The sequence below is a fragment of the Phaenicophaeus curvirostris genome, chromosome Z (genome assembly GCF_032191515.1).
Source record: "Phaenicophaeus curvirostris isolate KB17595 chromosome Z, BPBGC_Pcur_1.0, whole genome shotgun sequence".
NCBI lineage: Eukaryota > Metazoa > Chordata > Aves > Cuculiformes > Cuculidae > Phaenicophaeus > Phaenicophaeus curvirostris.
In genome coordinates this window covers 74,849,507-74,869,425 of record NC_091431.1, presented here as the reverse complement: position 1 = coordinate 74,869,425, position 19,919 = coordinate 74,849,507, and the positions used below count along the sequence as shown (strand labels likewise).

The 19,919-nt window shown below is 45.0% G+C and overlaps 1 protein-coding gene across 1 annotated transcript in view; it reads left to right on the top strand.

Annotated features, from left to right (window-relative positions):
• MYO5B (myosin VB) overlaps positions 1–19,919 on the top strand; it is a 161,092-nt gene that overhangs the window by 86,241 nt on the left and 54,932 nt on the right. The window contains exons 14-17 of the mRNA XM_069880976.1: positions 422–505; positions 6,528–6,677; positions 7,317–7,414; positions 11,114–11,200. Coding sequence (XP_069737077.1) covers positions 422–505; positions 6,528–6,677; positions 7,317–7,414; positions 11,114–11,200 — 419 coding nt within the window. The remainder of the gene's footprint in view (positions 1–421; positions 506–6,527; positions 6,678–7,316; positions 7,415–11,113; positions 11,201–19,919) is intronic.

The following is a 19,919-nucleotide window of genomic DNA, read 5'->3' as shown; positions in this document are numbered from 1 at the left end:
TGTCCTCTCAAAATTATTCCTGTGCCTCCCCAACCCTCTGCAGTCTTAAAACCCAGAGACCTCCAAGAGTTGTAGTCAGGAGATATTTTGAGGTTTATTGATTAGCTTACAAGGAGTCCAGGAGTGAACAAAAGAGTATGTAGAGGTACTGATGGTCTTTGCACTTTTACCTCTGGTTTCCTGGGTCCCATACAAGGCAATTTAATGACCACGACACGCTGTAGGTTTGTGTTAAGGATTTTGCTTTTGTTCAGATTCACTTTTCAATTAAAAGTGACCTTCAAATTGCAGTTATTACTCCCACTTCTACCTCTCTGGCTTCTCAGGTGAGCTCTAATGGTAGAGAAATGGTGGGACACAGCACTTTGTCCCTGTGTGGTTGGACTTCATGCTCTGGGCTTCTTCTTTTGTTTCCTCCTAGGTGGAATACCAGAGTCAGGGGTTTCTGGAGAAGAACAGGGACACCGTGTATGAAGAGCAGATCAACATCCTGAAAGCTAGCAAGGTAAAAGCAGCAAGGCTGGAGATTATCAGCACTGTAACTTTCCAGAGTGTGATCTTCGTGCTTGCATTCCTGTGCCATGCCACAGCAGGTTATGTATGCAAAAGCAATTGGACAGTAGCGAAAAAAGGCAAATAAATGGGATATGGAGGAGGGAATAAGAGGAGGGATGAGGCTGCTGGGAGCTATGGTTACACCCAGGTGTGGATGTATGTATTCCTCTGCTCTTTCACAACCTGGTGTCAGTGTCTCACTGCAGTAGATCAGAAAATATCCTTTCTGCACCTGCTGATCCTCTTTGTTCTGGTCACCAAGAGCAAAAATCAGGACCAATCACTTATGAGGCAGTGTAAACCCCAATTAAGTCCTGCTCAGAAGTCCCCATCCATCTCTTGGCACAGAAGGTGTTCCTGAAAGTGTGTGGAACCATCGGTAAATATGGGATTAAAAGCCGTGATCAACCGGGTGGATTGTACTTCGTGGGTAGTGTTGTTAATGAAAATGGATGTTGCCCTTACCTGTAGTCCATCATACTAGCAACTTTTGGTGACTTTAATAATTAGAGTGCAAAAATAGGTTTAATATAAAATAGTGGCAGTCTAATGTAAACTTCCAGCTGATGTAGAGCTATTTTACACTGCTGCCAATATGTAATAATAACAAATTAACATGTATTGATGATTGTGCTTGCTGTCGCTCCTGTGCCATGTACATGTTTTACTCTATTTTGTGCCTTGTACCTTTCCTCTCTGGAGTATTGTAAAATCAACTTGTTGGCATTTCATTGTGTCGGTGCCAAGAGAGATGCATTGACTGACCTTGAACATCAGGTCTTCTGGTAAAGAGCTTTTTTTTGGCACCTGAGGTTTAACATCTCCATTAGTCCTGAGGGCTGTGAACTCGGTGGGCTGTGGGAAGCAGAAAAGCAGTAGCTGTGGGGCTCTGATGACTTCAGTGTGGGCTGTGCTTGCAGTGGACTGAGTGTTTTGCAAGTGGGCTTTAAGTTGGAGACTTTACAGTTGCATGTATGACCTGAGCAGATTTAACACTGACTTCCATACTGCACTCTTCTTCTCCACAAGTGTTCGTCTGCACTTTGATGGGTTGCATTAGAAATGTCCATGATGCAAACATCTAAGGAATTTCAGGTTCTAGTTGTTTAAAACCAGACCAAAAGTTCCTCCCTGCAGTTTTGAGTTTTCCTATGTCAATTAATGCCCTGAGACTTTACACCACCTTAACCCTTCCCAGGGCAGCGGGAGGTTAGTCGTGAAGTCCAACTCACCATCCAGCAGCCAAAATAGGGAACAAATTACTCTGGAGCACCATTGTTTCCACGAAACTTTGTGTGTTGTATAGAGAAGGAATGTATCTGCTTTTCTCCAAAACATTTCAAAGCCTTCCCCAGCACAAACCAGCTTGTTAAATTGCATATTTTTTTTTTTCATTATAGATTTTGAATCCCCCCTGCGTATTGTGGGCAGATGTGTGTCACATATCCAGATTTCTTCTCTTCATGGCTCCCTCCCTTGGGTTTATGGCTGGGTGTGACCTTCCAAATGCCACCCTAAATAAGGAGTGTGATGAGGGGAGGAGGAATTTTATTTTTAGGAACATGGTAACCAGGAGTTGGTTCTTGTCAAAGTAAGAGAGATGAGAATGGGAAATTAATTGAGCATTGTCAGTGGCTTGCCCTGCACCTCAGCAACTAATCCATAAGAGTATAGCAAGATGTGCAATTTTCTCATCCATGGGGGTAGTTGCAAATTTAAAGAACAGTGAAACTGTGCTTCAATAATGCCCAAAGCGAGAGCTCTGTGTGTTTGGGAAGCTCACAGCTCTCCGAGGGTAAAAACTGGGCATGATTGGAGCTTATTAGAAACACCAGGTAACCTGCAGGAATAATTGATGCTGTACGATGAATTATTTAGCCAGTGCTGTTGGAGGCAGTGCTGCAGAACTGGCGTTCTCTGACAGGCATTTCTGTTTGGCTTCTTCCCAGAGTTGCAGAGGAGAGCTGTAACTCCTTCGGGCAGTGTGCTGTAGAGTGATGGAGATAGTGCCACCTGCAACTCATTCCTTAAAAAGGGAATAAGAAAGCACTGGAATAGGTTTAGTAACAGCATCACTTCCTCTTTTTCTTGCTCATACATAAGGACCAACAGACAGAAGTTGATAGTATAACATCAGAGTGGGCTGGACTTTGCTTTAATAGCAAATAAACTCTGCTCCTTGAAACTTGTTTATTTGGCCTGAAGAGATGGAGTTTCTTAGGCCATTAATGTGAATACTTCAGGGCAGAAGATTTGGGCTTACCTGGCCTGCAAACTAAGCTAATGCTCCAAGGGATCAGGTGTTAGGAACTTGTGAATTCATGGTGGTGGCTTTAAAGGGACACCAGCATCTGTGGTTTTGATCCAGCTTAGAGCACTCTCAAATGCACTTGGCTCTGAAGAAGCTTTGGGTAATAGTTTGATGAGCTTGTGCATTTGAGCCATTTCTATAACAACTTGGGACCAGTGGCTGTTGTCAGCCTGTCCTGATGCCATGTTGTCCTAGGAGGAAGAGCAGTGCTTCACTTGGCAGGAACATCCTCATCCTCCTTCTCCAAAGCTCCCAAAACCTGATCTTCTGCCCCTAATTTACCTAACCCTATTGGCCAGGAGATTCAGTTTTCCCTACCATTTTTGCCTGTCACCTGCCACGTGCCCTCCAGGGGTATAAACAGGTACAACTGTTATTCTTTTACTGTAAAAAGCAACCCTGTTTCTCTGAGCCAAGAAGAGCAACAGTAGTAGTGCTGAGTCTGCCACTGGGATATGCTAATTGGCCTGAAACTTAAATGTGTGCTGCAAGACTTTGTCCTGTACTCAGAATCGGGCCTGCATACAGTATTCATTGCATTATTTTTTTATATTCCCACTGAAGTGCTACACAGGGCAAGAGGGAACACTCAGTTTAAACCAGCAAGGACTTAAACACCTCTCTGTCAGCAAATGCATGACTGATGAAGTGCTCCAGCCAAGGCAGAATAGCCTTCCTCTAATTGGAATGCAATTACTGCCATCAACAAGATGGTGAAAGAGACTTTATAAAGCAGCTAATTAGTTTTGTTAGTGCTGGTCAGCTAAAACAGTTGAGAGCTGATGTTCTTTGAATTAAGGAAAAGGATTTGAATACTGATTGAAAGCATATGGGCATGCTGGTAGAATATTATATGCCAGTTCTCTATAATTATGAATAAGGCACCAGTGGTTTTGACTTTTCCAGGTGGGAAGGAGGGATCTGTCCTCCTTGTTTATCACTCAGCATCTGTGGAATAGAGCATGGACTGCTACAGATGGTCCCAGTTACACTGGTTTTGTCTTACCTAAGGGAAAAGCTCACCTCCAAGATTCTTGTTGAGCATTTGTGTAGGAGCAAGCACTCTTGTTATTAACAGCAGGCTGGCAGAGGGGTCAATGGTACTCCCAGCTATGCATTGAAAAGATATTTTGAAACCTGAAGTTACAACCTGTGGTTTCACCACATTGACAAGTGCAAGGTAGTGAAGTGGAGCTTGCGTTTGGATGTCTTCAAGCACCCAGCAACTCCCACCCGAACACCCTGTGTTTGCAGGAGTCAAAGCACCCAAGGCAGTAACATGTCACCAAAGTACAGCAGCCTCCAGGATGCCTTTTTTGGGGGTAGAGGGGTAGGCAAAGAAAGTTCAAGCCTTTGTGCTGGTAGGAGTTGAGTGAGCTGCAGAGATAAAAGCTGTGAGTATGAAGCAGATCCTTAGCAGGCGCTGTCTTGGAGCCTGTAAGCAATTTGCTAGTGTTATGCAAACAGTTTCCTTTCCACAGTGATATTCAGGCTGCTGTGCTAGCAAGCTGTGTGAACAACCTGGAGGACTGGGGTTGGAAATATTCCTTTTTCAGTCCAGGGGTGTGACAGAGAGTCAGGCAAACCGTTATGGCACAGCAGCTTCCATTAAGGTCTACAAGGTGATGAACCCCTGTACTCTTCTTGGAATCTTAATGGAAATACAGCAAAACTGGGCTTTTGGAGGAGTTTGTGATGGAAGCAAGAGTGCTGTGCAGTGCACTGCTGCTTCGTGTTGGTGTTCTTGTGTGGACGTGTTGGGCACGACGTGCCATGGACATGGGAAGGGTGATGCTGGTGCGCTGTCCCGTGGATGCTCCAGAGCGGGTGTTGCTTGCAGTCTGTGCCCTGGAGGGGCGGCGTCACGGGGGCTTTAGCCGTGTCACCACACTGCAGCCCAGCTCAGCTGGGTGATAAGGGAAATCACATCTGGCAACCTGAATGTAAGTGCAGCTGTAGCAGAAACCTGTGTGGGTGCACAGCTGGAATCAAGATGTGAAAATTTAACAGACCTGATAAACAGACCAGATTTATGGTGACTTACTTAGTAGTCAAGTTCCTCAGCCTGATGCAAATTTGAAGATCCTGCTGCTTAAAAAAACCAAGCCCATTAACTAAATTTGCCAGCTCACCTGTTTTCGCATTTATGAAGTGGAAACAATGCTTCTGGCTTGCCCAAAACCCCAGACTTCAGTGAACTGGGGAGCTAAATGTGGTGCTTTTAGGGCTGCAGAATGGCAGTCCTGCTGTTGCCTTGCTTATTCACGCTGAAATTCAGGTAATTAGTGAGGAAGTGATGGTGTATCTTAATTGTTTGGAAAAGCAGGGTTTACTCTGGGATGGGAGCAGGATGCTGCCTGTCCTTATGCAGCAATCCCATTCCTGGGGGATGCTCTGTGTGGGCAGCATCTTTGCCACCATAAGAATGGAATGAGTAGCTCAAAATGAAGACTGGGAACAAGAGTCACCTCATGACGTGCATGAAGGGATTGAATGTACCCTTAGTAAGTATGTGGATGACACTAAGCTGGGAGGCAGTGTTGATCTGCTGGAGGGTAGAGAGGCTCCAAAGAGCTGGACAGGCTGGATTGATGTATGGTATGTGGTTCAACATGGCCAAGTGCCAGGTCCTTGGGACACAACAACCCTGTGCAGCTCCAGGCTTGGGGGAGAGTGGCTGGAAAGCTGCCTGGAGGAGAAGGACCTGGGGGTGTTGGTTGACAGCGACTGAACATGAGCCAGCAGTGGCCCACGTGGCCAAGAAGGCCAATGGCATCTTGGCTTGGATCAGAAATGGTGTGGCCAGCAGGAGCAGGGAAGGGATTGTGCTCCTGTACTCAGCACTGGTGAGGCTGCACCTTGAATCCTGGGTTCAGTTTTGGGCCCCTCACTCCAAGAAGGACATTGAGGGGCTACAGCGAGTCCAGAGAAGAGCAATGAAGCTGGTGAAGGGGCTGGAGAACAAGTCTTATGAGGAACGGCTGAGGGAGCTGAGGTTGTTTAGCCTGGAGAAGAGGAGGCTGAGGGGAGACCTCATCACTGTTGACAACTGCTTGAAAGGAGGTTGTAGCGAGGTGGGTGTTGGTCCCTTCTCCCGAGTGACAGGCATTGGGATGATATGGAATGGCTTTAAGCTGTGCCAGGGGAGGTTCAGATTGGGCATTAGCAAAAAATCCTTCACTGAAAGGGTTCTCAGGCCCTGGCAGGGGCTGCCCAGGGAGGTGGTGGAGTCCCCATCCCTGGACGTGTTTAAAAGGTGAGTGGATGAGGTGCTCAGGGTTATGGTTTAGTAGTGGACAATTGTGGTTGGACCTGATGATCTCAACGGTCTTTTCCAACATAGAGATTCTGTGATCTTTGATTCGTGTTCAAGAGGTATTGTACAACATGTCAGTGATGCAGCCTTTCAACTAGCCATCCTCTTTTGTCACTAGTTTGATTTAATGTGCATAATTTAAGGTCCGATGAACTGCAAAATAGAATGGCCAATGATCCTGCTGGTGTGGTTTATTTAGGCAGTACTTCTTGATTTCACTTTTTTGCCCCTTTTTCCCTTCCTGCTTTAAGATGGATAAAAAATGACCAGAGCAATGTGACTTGCGTGGACTCAGTCAGCAAAAGAGCAAGGCTAGAGGTGCTCAGACATTGTCTTTTATTTTAGTATCAAATGGTAGCAGACTTATTCAATGATGAGAAGGATGCTGCACGCACCACTTCCATGGGAAAGGGAACAGCCAAAGTCACCGTCCGTTCTGCCATACCAGTGATCAAAGCTGCCAATAAGGAGTGCAAGAAAACAGTTGGACACCAGGTAACATTTGATATGAAAGTGTTGGTTGATGGCAGGGGAATAGGGCGGAGGAATCCAGGTACATTTTTCAATGGAGAACTTGTTTGGAGAACTTGTTTTTTCAATCTGAAGCAGGTGGGGGGGAGTGAGGACTCCATCCCATGACTCACGTTGATGGGAATTGTTTGGCTGTTGCATTTTGGACACCTTCTAGCAGTGTCTCTGGAAGAGCAGGCTGAGTAGTCTTGACTGGAAGGACATGGCCTAAGGAAGGTGGAGGCTGCTCTGGGATTTACTGGACTGTAGCTCAATTTACTACAGTGCTCAGAAATTGGAAAAAAATAGATAAAAAAGCATTTTTTCCCCTTTTTGGACAGCGAGGCCGTGCAACAGGGGCCTGGAGGGGTTGTGCTGTCTCCAACCCTGGAGGTTTTCTAAGGCTCAGCTGAGGAAAGCACTAAGCAAACACTTGTTGCTGTTCTGCATTGTTGAGCTGAAAGCCCTCAACCCATCAGTATCTTCTCTGAATTGCTCCTGCACGTCCTGGGCTGATGGGTGGGTTCACGCTGTGTCACATCCAGAGGATGGCACTGCAGGTGGCTTGGGCCGTGTGGTACAGCACCTTCGTCCCTTCCTAAAATGAATGGTTTTGTCTTTCAGTTCCGCAACTCGCTGCATTTGCTCATGGAGACTCTGAACGCCACCACCCCACACTATGTGCGCTGTATCAAGCCAAACGACGAGAAGCTCGCCTTTAAGTAAGTGGGCTTTCAACTGAGGAAATGTGTTAAACGTCATAGTAACAGGGTGTGCTTGGGACTTTTCCTCTTGCTAAAGGCATTGCCCTCTTGAGATGTCATTCCTGTAACTGGAAGGTCCCAGTAGCCTGCTGGAGTCACTTCTCTTGGGTTTCATTATGTGGGTTTTATGCCCATGAACTTAAGACTAATGAAAGTCCTAGTAATTCATAAACATACTCTTCTAATGCTGAGCATCCTTGATTTGCAGTAATAGGGTCTTTCTACAATTTCATCTTAAAATCACTTTGATTTAAGTGGTTATAGTACAGTAAAATTGAAAGAAAGAAACAGAGCAAGAAATGAAGAAGTGGAGCTATGTAGTGTGCTTGCAAAATAGCTTGTAAAATGAACAAAAATATCTTGGTGCTTCCAAAATAAATGTGCAAAAAGTAAAGATGTGATTTGTATCAACTTCAGGCAGGTCTCCAGTTGAGTGAACTGGTAAAGCCAGTCTTGATCTTCCTCTGTAGTTTGGAGATATATTGCAAGCTGTAAATGTTGTATCTGTTGGCCTCTTTGACCTCTTGGTGATGTATCTGTCCATGTTTTTTGCACCCTGTAACTCCAAAAAAGCTCAGCCATTAGTATGCAGACCTCACAGATCTAGTTGTTATGTCTTTTAAAGGCTCTGGCATGAACTGCAGCTGGTGACATTTAAGAAAGCAGGGATTAGAATTGTAACCTGTGAGCAGGGAGGCATTGCCCTCCAGCTGATCCAATACACTTTGAGTACTGCCAGTGAGAACAGTGCCATCTTGGTGCGCAGACAGCTCCAACAGAGTCTTGCAAAGGAGGACAAAGCATCTGTAAACAGGTTTAGCCTTGGTCGTGATGTGCTGGTAGATATGTATCCACCAGGAAGATTCTCTGGATTGACTCTTCTCCACTTACAAACAAAAAAATGAAGGTTATTAATGGTTAGAATACATTCAAGAACTCTTCTGTGTTTAACTGACTCATTAGATGATCAGTTAAGAGGGGAAGTTGAGAAGAGATCTTAAAAAGAAACATTTTGCTGTGAGGGTGAGGAGACCCTGGCCCAGGTTGCCCAGAGCAGTGGTGGCTGCTGCATCCCTGAAGGTGTTCAAGGCCTGGTTGGATGGGGCTTGGAGCAACCTGATCGAGTTGAAGATGTCTCTGCCCATGGTAAGGGGTTGGAACTGGATGATCTTTAAGGTCTCATCCAACCCAAGCCATTTTATGATTCTGTGATTAACAGCCCTGGAAAAGGCTGCATTGGCTGTCAGTGCTGGCACAACACTTTGTGTTCTGTTGTATCTATTTCATATACCATTTTTTAGGTACTGGAGATGTTCAGGGTCACAATCTTGTGTTGTTTATTGCAGAGATTGTGCATTTAAATTAAATTCAAGATTACACTTTTTGTTTGATTGTTTTTCTTAGGTGAAGCACAAAAGTATAGTTTTATGTAGTGAAAGTATGGTAGATCTCTGCATGGTGAAGTGGCTTCATGTTTCCAAAGCATGTTTCCAAGACTCTATGTTCATACTTGGCTCTGCTTTTTGCCCATATATCTTCATTTCTTTGCCTTTAACTTTGCAATTCAGTTTTTCATGTGATACTCAGGATACAGTTAATATAGTTTTGTGTATGTGCAAGCTTATGGTTGTCAAGGTGCAGTAATTATCTAAATGAGCACAGTTGTACTTGTTAGGATGTTATGGGTAGCAAATACCAGGAGGATAATTCTTCTTGTGTCTGCTTACAGTCCGAGTGATGACATGATCCAATGCAGTGGTCCAGCTGGTGAATGTCAGAGCTGTCGAAGATCAGGATTTTGAGATCAAAGAGCAAACTAAAATAGACAAAAGAATGGTTCTGCAGGAGCAGTGTGCTCTTTATTTCACCCTCAGCCTGTAGCTGCAGTTGTTGCTGGAGAGGGTCCTGGCTTTCCATGCTGACAAATGACTGCAGCTGTTCTGGGTACTGCATTTTGCCCTCGCTGAGCAGGGCTTGGCCACGTTGCAGAAGGTTCCCCTCGTGTACAACATATATTGCCCTGGGATCTTCCAGGACTGAAGCTTTCCTTTCCATCTACAAGTCTTGTTTATTATTTATTGTTATGGAAATTGTACCCTTGTGGATTCTTCCTTGAAATGAGTGACGGCTGAGACTGATTTTCCACCCTGCACTATGTTTGCAGTTTTGTAGCAAATAATTTGCTGTAGACTTGACAGGTCCAGGGTATTTAAAAATGCACAAAGTAGCAGGGGACTATTACTTATGCTGCTTTTGCACAGTGGGACCAAGCAGAATTATTCATGCAGTCTTGACTTGTGAGTGTAAATAGTTTGTGCTTTCAGGAAGGGATAAGCAGGGACCTGAGAAGCTTTTGCTCCTCACCCTTGTTCTGGAAGCCAAACACAGCTATGGTCATCTACATCTATGAACATCTCCATCTTATGAGTCCAAGCCTGATTCAACAACCTCTCCCAGTATCCAATATCTTGAGCTAGAAAGCTGGGACCTCTTGATGCCTTGGTGTTAGGGGTAGAAGGAGGGAGATGTGATAGAGGCTGCTGGTATGTGCAGTCTAGGCAAAGACAGACTGATCTGAAAGTGTGTCCATGCCAGGAACCAGAGAGGACGCTGCCCAAGTATTCAGCTGAAAGTCAGCACAAAATTTTCAGTGCAAGTTCCTGATGAAGGTGAGATGCCAATGGTAAAGGGTAATGCCATCTAAAACCAGGAGGACAGACAGCTGAGAGCAGAAATGCCTGGAGTTTCCACAACACCTGCCAAAGCTTTTGGTTTGGAGCATGAGAACTGTTGTTCTTGGTAAACATAATGATCTGCAGACCTATGGGACTTAATATTTTAAGCTGAAAAGGGGGAGATTTAGAAGTGATCCTTGGAAGAAATATTTTCCTGTGTGAGTGGTGAGGCACTGGCCCAGGATTCCCAGAAAAGCTGTGGCTGCCCCATCCCTGGAGGGGTTCAAGGCCAGGCTGGATGGGGCTTGGAGCCCCTGATCCAGTGGGAGGTGTCCCTCCCCATGGCAGGGGTGGGACTGGATGGGCTTTGAGGTCCCTTCCAACCCCGACCATTCAATGATTCTATGATTTTGTGATTAATTACTCAGTTTTGACATGTAATTTAATATATCAGATTTGTTTTGATGTTGAATTTGATTTCTTTCTGGAAATATGCTATTGCCTTTGTAGCCGCAAATATAATGTTGTCTGGTTCATCAGCCAGCTTGTGATAAGGTAACCTGTTCCTTTCTTTATCATAGTTGTTTTGCTCTTTGTAGCTGGGTAGATTATGGCTGTGAAGACTGCAGCAGATTGTCATCTTGTCCCAAGAGTACCACTTGGCATTGATAGCAGGGCAATAGCAAGGTCCATTGCACTTGAAAAGCACAACGTCTTATGAGATGGAGACAAAGCGTGTGACAACTGTGCAAGCTGTTGCCAAAGCAAGGCGTGGGATTTGTGGTGACTCTGAGATTTGCAAAGGAATGGGCGGGATAAGAGCTATCCATGAATGTGTGGGCTTCTTCAACCGCTATACTAATAAAGGTGGAGCTTTTTTCCACAGTTTGGAAGTTCATTCCTGTCACCAAAAGTCACTATCAGTTGAGTTGGTGATGTGGGCTTCTCACCGTGTTAATCTCTGTCCTAAATGTAATTGCAGGTTTGATGCAAAGAGAGCGGTGCAGCAGCTGAGAGCTTGTGGAGTGCTGGAGACCATCCGCATCAGTGCAGCTGGCTTCCCATCCAGGTACCTCACTGGGAATTTGAGGAGTGTTGTGCTGCTGGTGTGCTTTACTCAGCAAGTTCATGATCAGGTGCAAGGGAGGGAGGGGGAAGAAAACACCAGTGTTTTCAGGACAAACAGGATTTACATCCAAGATATATTTTCCCCTTTTATATCTTTTTTAGTTTGCAACCCCCCAATTAGCTCTTGGGTTCCTCAAACCTAAGAGATGCTTTATCAAGTGATGAGCTGCAAAGTGAGGCTGCTGGAGAGCATGTTGTGTTGCATTCAGGATTTCAGATGGTGCTTTCAGTTTGATCCTGAGAAGTAATTTGATGTGATGAAATCTCTGAAAATGCTGGTGTTTGGCAGATAAGGAAATACAGCTTTTATCCCATGTAGAGGTGGACAAAATAACATCTCTTTATCCTCCTGCATCCATCTTGCCTGGGAGCATGCGTTGCCCTTGAGGACTAAAGTCCTAGAGGACTTCTGCCCTCCTTGCCTGGAGTTCCTCATAAAAAGTACTTTTCACTGTTCAGTTTGCTATTTTTTTTTCTTGCTTCAGACATCTGTTGCAATAGTAATTGCAGCCAAAAAAGTTTTGATTATACTTGCAAGGAAAGAAAATAAGGGTTGTAAATTTTTATTGTAGATTTCTGGACTGCACATCCAAAGCACACTAAGCTTCAAGCTCTCACATGTTAAAAAGGAAAGGTTATGGGTGGTGTGGGTCTCGACAGCTATGTCACAAAATTCAAAAGAGGTTTTTAGGGCCTAATAAATCAGAAAACATAAACTATAAATAATCCCTGAAGATGACAAGGGCAAATGATTCTAAAAATGCATCAGTTGTGTTTCAGTGCCAAGCAGCTTTGTGTTAATGTCAGCATAGCCATCAGCCTTTTTATATGAACAAAAGAGTTATAAATACACTCAGTAAAGAGTTGGCTAAGCGTGATGTTGAAAGCCATGAGAAACTCCCTGTCCTGGTTTTTGGGGGGGAGTGTGCTGCTTTACCAGTTACTCTCATCTCCCGCAAAGATGCAAAGAGCCTCTGAAAATTGATGCCAGGTTCTGCGCATTGACATGAGATGGCTCTCTGCATTTATGCTGTGTAAAACCTGCATTGGCCACTGACCTCCACGGACAAGCAAAGACTTGTGATGGGAATTTCCCTGGCTGGCTGAGCTACACTCCTTAAGAAGAAAAAAAAAAGAAAATATTACAGATAGAGAAGGAAATGGAAACCAGTTTCTCTCTCTCCTCTGCCAGCATGGGAAGGTGACATGGAGATCATGGTTCTCCTGCTGGGCGTCTGGCCCTGTTAAAAGACCTGGCGCTGCCTTTGGCTCCCATCTCTGAAGTCTTAAAGGCTTTTGTGGAAGTAACTATTGAAAAGTTACTCCTAAATGACATGATCTCTAAGGCATGGGAGGAAATTAAAAACCAACCCATGGGTTGGGTCTTTCATTATGTTCTTTGTTGAAGTAGCTGCTGGGCCAGATCAATCTGTCTGTCGTCTTGCAGTGAAGGCCCTACAGCAGTGAAAAAGCTGGAAGAGGCCACAGAAAGGCAGCTTATGTTCATTAAGCAAGTAGTTATGCTCTCCAGTACAGTGGGGACTACTGGCTCTGCAGTTGTGAATCCCAGGGGAGGTTTGGGGAGCTCTGACTGAAGGGTTATCCGTGGTTTTTGCTACTGGTTTTTAGCATAGCTGCAGGGATACCCTGTTCCTCTTCATAATTTTCCTAAAAACTTCTATCATTTTTTCTGTCTTTACTCACTTAACTCTGCAGTTTAGACTCTACGGCACTAAAATTGTTGTATAATTAGTAGCTGGGGAGGAGAAAGTGAGGGGAGAAACCACTGCAGCACCTGGAGACCAGCCAAGATTTATTTGCAGCAGATAATTGACTGATGCCAAGACTGCTCCATCCTGAAAAACTCAAAAGCGATGCTTTCGGCTCTGCTTGCATGTTTTTAATTATGATGATTTTTTTCCCAGGACACTAACAACACAAAACTCTGCCAACACTACAACTACTCAAGTTTTGTACTTCCTCCAGAGGAAAAAAGGGATTCAAACAGCTGTTTCAGCCTTTCAGAATGAACTTTGCCAGTTCAGCATTTGAGATGCTTCAAGATCAGACTTTTTATTTTAGTGTTTCTAGAAGATAATTTTATACAGAAAAAGCTCTGTGTTAAATAAGATGCTCACTTTGAGATGTGATAGTTCTTCCCAAGCACAGTTGTAGGCTGGGCAAAGAATGAATTGAGAACAGCCCTGCAGAGAAGGACTTGGGGTGCTGGGGGTTGAGAAGCTTGATATGAGCCAGCAACATGCGCTCACAGCCCAGAAACCAACCGTGTCCTGGGCTGCATCCACAGCAGCGTGGCCAGCAGGGCGAGGGAGGGGATTCTGCCCCTCTGCTCCACTCTGGTGAGAGTCCACCTGGAGCGCTGTGTTCAGTGCTGGAATCCTCAGCACAGGAAAGACATGGAGCTGTTGGAGCGAGTGCAGAGAAGGCCACAAAAAGCATGGGCAGGGGCACCTCCTGCTGGATCAGGTTGCTCAAAATCCCTTCTGACTTGGTCTTGAACACCTCCAGGGATGGGGCAGCCATGACTTCCCATGGCAACCTGTGTCAGTTCCTCACCACCCAGTTTGTTCCTCATGTCTGTTCTAGATCTTCCCCCTTCCAGTTTAAAGCCATTCCCTCTCGTCCTGTCTCTCCGGGCCCTTGTAAAAGGGCCAACCCCAGCTTTCCTGGAGCCCCTTTCAGCACTGGAAGATGCTCTAAGGTCTCCCTGGAGCCTTCTCTTCTCTAGGCTGAACATCCCCAACTCTCTCAGCCTGGCCTCAGAGCAGAGGGGCTCCAGCCCTCACATCATCTCCATGGCCTCCTCTGGACCCACTCTGCCAGCTCCATCTCCTTATGTTGGGGACTACAGGACTGGACACAGGGCTCCAGGTGGGCTCTCATGAGAGCTGAGCAGAGGGGCAGAATCCCCTCCCTCTCCCTGCTGGCCACGCTGCTTTGGATGCAGCCCAGGACACAGTTGGTTTCTGGGCTGTGAGCGCACACTGCTGGATCATGTCGAGGTTCTCATCCTCCAGCACCCCAAGTCCTTCTCCTCAGGGCTGCTCTCAATCTCATCATCCCCCAGCCTGTATTGAAATTGTGGATTGCCCCGACCACTTCATGGTTACTTTATGTTTTGAAGAATTGAATTTTTAAGGGTTTCAATATTTTATTTTACCTGGTTCCTTTAAGAAAAAGAATAATTTTAAATACAGTGTTTAGTGTTCTTCAGCCGTGTAAGGTGTGATTTATTCCTGTAGAAAGATGAAGCCTTGCACTCCCTGCTTTAGGTATGCCTGGCTTTATTTTATCATTGCCATGGTATGCTGCACTCTGCAGCTATCACAAGTGAATTGAAAATGTATCATGTGGTTTGAAATGTTACACAGCAGTTAAGAAATATACTTGTTAATGTGTACTTAAATGACTGTGATGAATGGACTGTCTTAGATGAGTAGATAGTAAATTTATCATCAGCTTCCATGAGTAAAGCATAGAAGATGTCGCTGAACTATGAAGGCATTCATCTTCTTTATAGAGACTGGCTACATAAAAATTAGTCTATAGAGGATTAATTTGTGCAGATCTCCATTAATAACAAAACAGTCTTTAAAGCAAGTTTTCAACTTGCATTTTGTCGAAACTCTACATTTTTCTTCCTGCTCCTCACAGTTCCCAGGCAGTGGTACAATGGCAGTTGCTCTGCATTCTGTGCACTCACTCTGAATAACGTTGTCATAGAATCATAGAATTTCCTGAGTCTGAAGGGTCCCACAAGGATCATTGAGTCCAGTTCCTGTCCCTGCGCAGGACACCCCCAGCATTCACACCGTGGGGCTGAGGATGCTGGCGAAATACTTCTGGCTGCTTCCCTGGGAGCTGTTCCAAGGCTCCACCACCCTCTGGGGGAAGAACCTTTTCCGAATGTCCATCCTAACCATACCCTGGCTCATCTTCCTGCTGTTCCCTTCGGTCCTGTCCTTGGTCACCAAGAGAAGAGCTCAGCGCCTGCTCCTCCTCCTCCCCTGGTGAGGAAGATGTAGACTACGATGAGGTTTCCCGTCAGTCTCCTCCAGGCTGAATCAAGTAACTTCAACTGCTCCTCATATGACTTCCTCTCTAAACCCTTTACCAAATTTGTTGCCCCCTCTGTTTGATCTCCAGTATATTTAGAGCCTTTTTATACTGTGACACTCATCACAGTCTCTTCAAAATGCTCTTGTTGTAGTTGTTATGTATGAAATTTATGGTTTAGGTATTTTTGGCATTCGGCTGCTTCCTTTGGTTGCTGACTGTTGAATGCAGCATCCTTTATCAGTTCAGTATGAAATCACAGCTGCTAAATTCTATAAACATTAAACTTTCATAATTTAAATGTATCATGGGCATCCTTGGATTTTTTTTTTTTTTTTTGTAATGTGCCTTTAGCTGTCTTGCAGTCATTTCAGGGGAAGAAAGGCGATAAATGCTACTAGCAGTTCTGTTTGGCAACTCCCCCACTCCCAGCAATGATAATATGTAAATAGAGGGTTTTTTTTTCCTTTCATTCTGCTCTTTGAATATATTCCAGATAATTTCAAGTCATGCCAGGCTGCATGTTTTAGAGCTAATTGAAAGGCACGTCTGTTCTGCTGCAGTAAACAAGGCAAGAGAAATTTCCTCCTTGAACTGCAGTTGATAAAACAATTTCATATCAAATCTTGACTCAAAAATTCAACTTGCATGCCCCCAAACAGGCTTCAGCTCCTGTAGAAAGATTGATACAGTCCAGCTCCTCACAATTAAGATATTGATGCTTTTGGGGGATAGATCCACGTGGTACTGGCATGATTTCTTACACAAAGCTGAGTTTGCTCAGCAGACAGTCACTGGGGTGGTCCTGGCAGATGGGGGGCAATGAATTTATATTACCCTTAAAAAAGCTCTTGAATTCAGTAATTTTAGTTCACCAAAATAAACTATTTTATGGTTAAGTTAGGCTCTTACTATGCTATATTCCGCCTTGGTTGAGTCACCACCCTGAAGGTGTTTAAAAAACAGGCAGATGAGGTGCTCAGGGATCTGGTTTAGTAGTGGGTAGGTATGGTTGGACTTGATAATCTCAAAGGTCTTTCCCAGCCAAACCATTCCATGATTCTATGATTTTCAGCTCTTCATTCAGTGTTGCTGAAATAGCATTGCTGTGATCACCCTAAAATAATAGGTTGGAGATGCTGCTGACTGCTCAGAGAAGTCCATTTCAGAGGGTTCCTTAGAAGTCCAAGTTTCACCCCTGGTTTCTTAGCTAAGCCCTCCCTTTAACTGTGAAGTTGTAATAAATCCAGCTGGCTCTGCAGCATGAGGGCTGCTTTTGGATTTGTAGCCCCATGGTGTCATCCAGAGTGACATGGACAGGCTGGAGATGTGGGGCTGTGTGAACATATTGAGGTTTAAAAAGGCCAAGGGCAAGGTCTTGCACCTGGGTTGGGCAACCCTCAGTATTGCTGCAGGCTGGGGGATGAAAAGATTGAAAGCAGCCCTGAGGAGAAGCACTTGAGGTGCTGGGGGATGAGAACCTTGGCATGAGCTGGCAATTTGTGCTCGCAAACTGGAAAGCCAAGCGCATCCTGGCTGCATCCAAAGCAGCGTGGCCAGCAGGGAGAGGGTTCTGCCCTTCTGCTCCGCTCTTACCAAACCCGACTTGAGTCCTGTGTCCACTTCTAGAATCCTCGGCACAGGAAGGACATGGAGCTGTTGGAGCAGGTCCAGGGTAGGTGATGAACATGATATGAGGACCAGAGCACCTCCTGAATGAGGACAGGCTGAGAGAGTTGGATTTGTTCAGCCTGGAGAAGAGAAGGCTCTGGGGAGACCTTAGAGCAGCTTGCAGTGCTGAAAGGGGTTCCAGGAAAGCTGGGGAGGGACTCTTGATAAGGGTCTGCAGGGATAGGACAAGGGGGAAAGATTTTCAGCTGCAAGAGGGGAGATTGAGATGAGATCTTAGGAAGAAATGTTTTCCTGTGAGCATGGGGAGGCCCTGGCCCAAGTTGCCCAGGGAAGCTGTGGCTGCCCCATCCCTGGAGGAGTGCAAGGCGAGGTTGGATGGGGCTTGGAGCAACCTGGTTGAGTTGAAATTGTCCCTGCTTAATTCAGGGTGGGTGGACTAGATGATCTTCATGGTCCCTTCCAACCCAAACCATTTTATGATTTTCAGCAGGAGCAGCCCCTTTGCCTTGCACCCAGCTATAGTTTTGTGTATAACACCCAAATCTTTTTTTGTTTTTTTTTTGTTTTTAACAACAGATAGAAGGCTTAATGTGTGGCATGTGTTATGGCTTATTTGCATTGCCTAATTCCGGTAGATGACAAATTGCTGGGTTGACCCAAGTCTCCCGTTTGTGGCCAAGCTCTTGAGCATCCTCCTTGCTGCTCAAGTGCAGGAAGGGTTTTTTCCCACAGTCATTAGTTATTTTTATGTGTCTTTCCTGTCTTTTTATTGCCTCTTCCTTGTACTAACCTGACTTCAAAGGAAAGTTTTGATGTTTGAGATTGGTTATGTTTGACCTGAGATTATGAGATTTTTTCCCCTTGAGAAAGCTTGAGTAGTAAGTGGCCAGTCCTTAGTGCCTTCTCCCTTCTTCTCAGCTGTGCAGGTACAAAACCCCTCCTGGTTACAGCTCTTTGCCTTTGCCACCTTTCTGGATCTTTCATAACTTGATAATTATAAGGAGTTCTATTTATTTAGTATCTCTTGGTGGTTTCCAGCTCTTAGCAATGAGACGTGCACACACTGTGTGTTGTGTGGCAGCATCCTGAAAGCCTGAGGTCTGCATCTAATTTAATACCTGTGAACAAGTTGAACTGAGGTATAGCCTTCCCATAATCACTCCTGACCTACTAAGCTGTGGGGTAACACATCTTTTATCTCAGGCTAGGAATCGCTTTATGGTCTAGCAGGAGGGAAGTAAGTTTTGTCTTTTTTCCTCTTTTCTCTGCTGAATATGCAGATGTTGAAACTAAAGGAAAAAAAAAAAGACGTATGTGTGCAGGAGAATTTAAGAGTGTGTGCACCAAAGCATTGGAGCTTCGGTGTTTCTGCACCAGGGAGATTTGTGTTTAGGGTTGCGGCATTGTGTTTGTTTCTCTTGAAGGACATAGTTGTAAGGTAATTTAATACTGCTTTGAGCCTGAAGTGGTTTAACCAGGCATGTTACATTAAACCTGAGTGCTTTAATTGTTCATTTCTCTTGGGGGGGATCCTGTAACAGCACCTCTGAAGCACCGCAGCTTTCATTTGTCTGTGAACTGGGACTGCAATAATTCTGGTGAAACTCCCGATGGACCAGCTGAGCCCCGGCACGCCAGAGCTTTTGTCTTGATATTCCGTGAACAATAATGCAAGCAGAATGATCCCAGGACTGTCATCTCTTATTAAATCAGTGAGGATGGCGAGAGCGGCCCCTCTGCATCAAGCAGTGTTGGGCCATGGAGGTGCAGCATTTGGCTGTGAACCTCTGGGAGATGGGGATAGAGGTGAGATAGAGGACTATGGATGCCACCAGCCCAGCAAAACACCCTGACAGCAATCAGGGAGCATATAACCTGCCACTTGCAATGTTTCATGTGAGACTTAATCCTAAGAAGTGAATTACGTATTAAAGATAGGCTTAAGTGGAAATTCAGTTTTTACCACCACATAGATTGAGAGGAACAGGCTTAGGGAAAAGATCCTTTATGCAGTTATTAATGATCTATTTTTAAGTAGTTTCTGCAGGTATCTGACTCTCAGTCTGTACAGGAAGATGATGGATTTTGGTGCTTTCAGCCCAGCTTGGACCCGTGCCCTCAGTTGTGCCTGTTGCCTATTCCATCTGCTTTTTGCTGGAGGAACCCAAGAGGTTGGATGATTTCTTCCTCCAAACAGCAGCAGTTAATAATATCAGCCCCTAAACTGACTCTGGCAGGTTAATGGGAGTACTCCCTCTTCTCTTTTCTCCCCGCCAAGCTCTCCCTGGCTTGAGTAATATCAGAGCCATGCAGGAGGTCTCCAATATTGTGCACTTGGCTGCATGCCTCGGGGACTGTGTGCTCTGCTTCTTCTGTGGGGCTTGATTTGGAGCTGCATGAAGTCTCAGATGTGCTTAAAATGAAAACGGGTTTTGTTTACACAAAGCAAAAGTGGGAAGTATGATTATAAAACAATAGCAACTGGAAAGCAAAGGGGAAGAAAATTAAAGCTTAAACCCTCTGTGACATAAGCCTCTAGTTTTGCTTACAGTTTTGCTTTATCTCACTCCAGAGTGCTCTCCCTATCTTATTTTTTTTTTATTGATAATCCAGTACTTTTGCATATTTGCCTGTGGGTAGCCTTGGCTGTCCAGCCCCAGGGCCAGCCCATGTGGATAGGGATGAAGTGTCCACTAAATCTGGCTCCTCCAGAACTGCTCAGAATAACGTGAGCCTGGGAAACCCTCTTATTGCTACTCTTTTCTTGTTCCTGTCACCAGGAGCCTTCACTCTTACCTTTTGCTTCAGGAACAGCATTAAGGACTCTATCCAGCTTTCACCCGTCCCATATTCTTTGCAAAAGTTGTCCTGAGTCCAGTACAGGAATTACATGGTGCTCTTTTAAATAGAGAATTCCTTTTATTCAAACTGGCTTTCCTCTTCTACTGCAT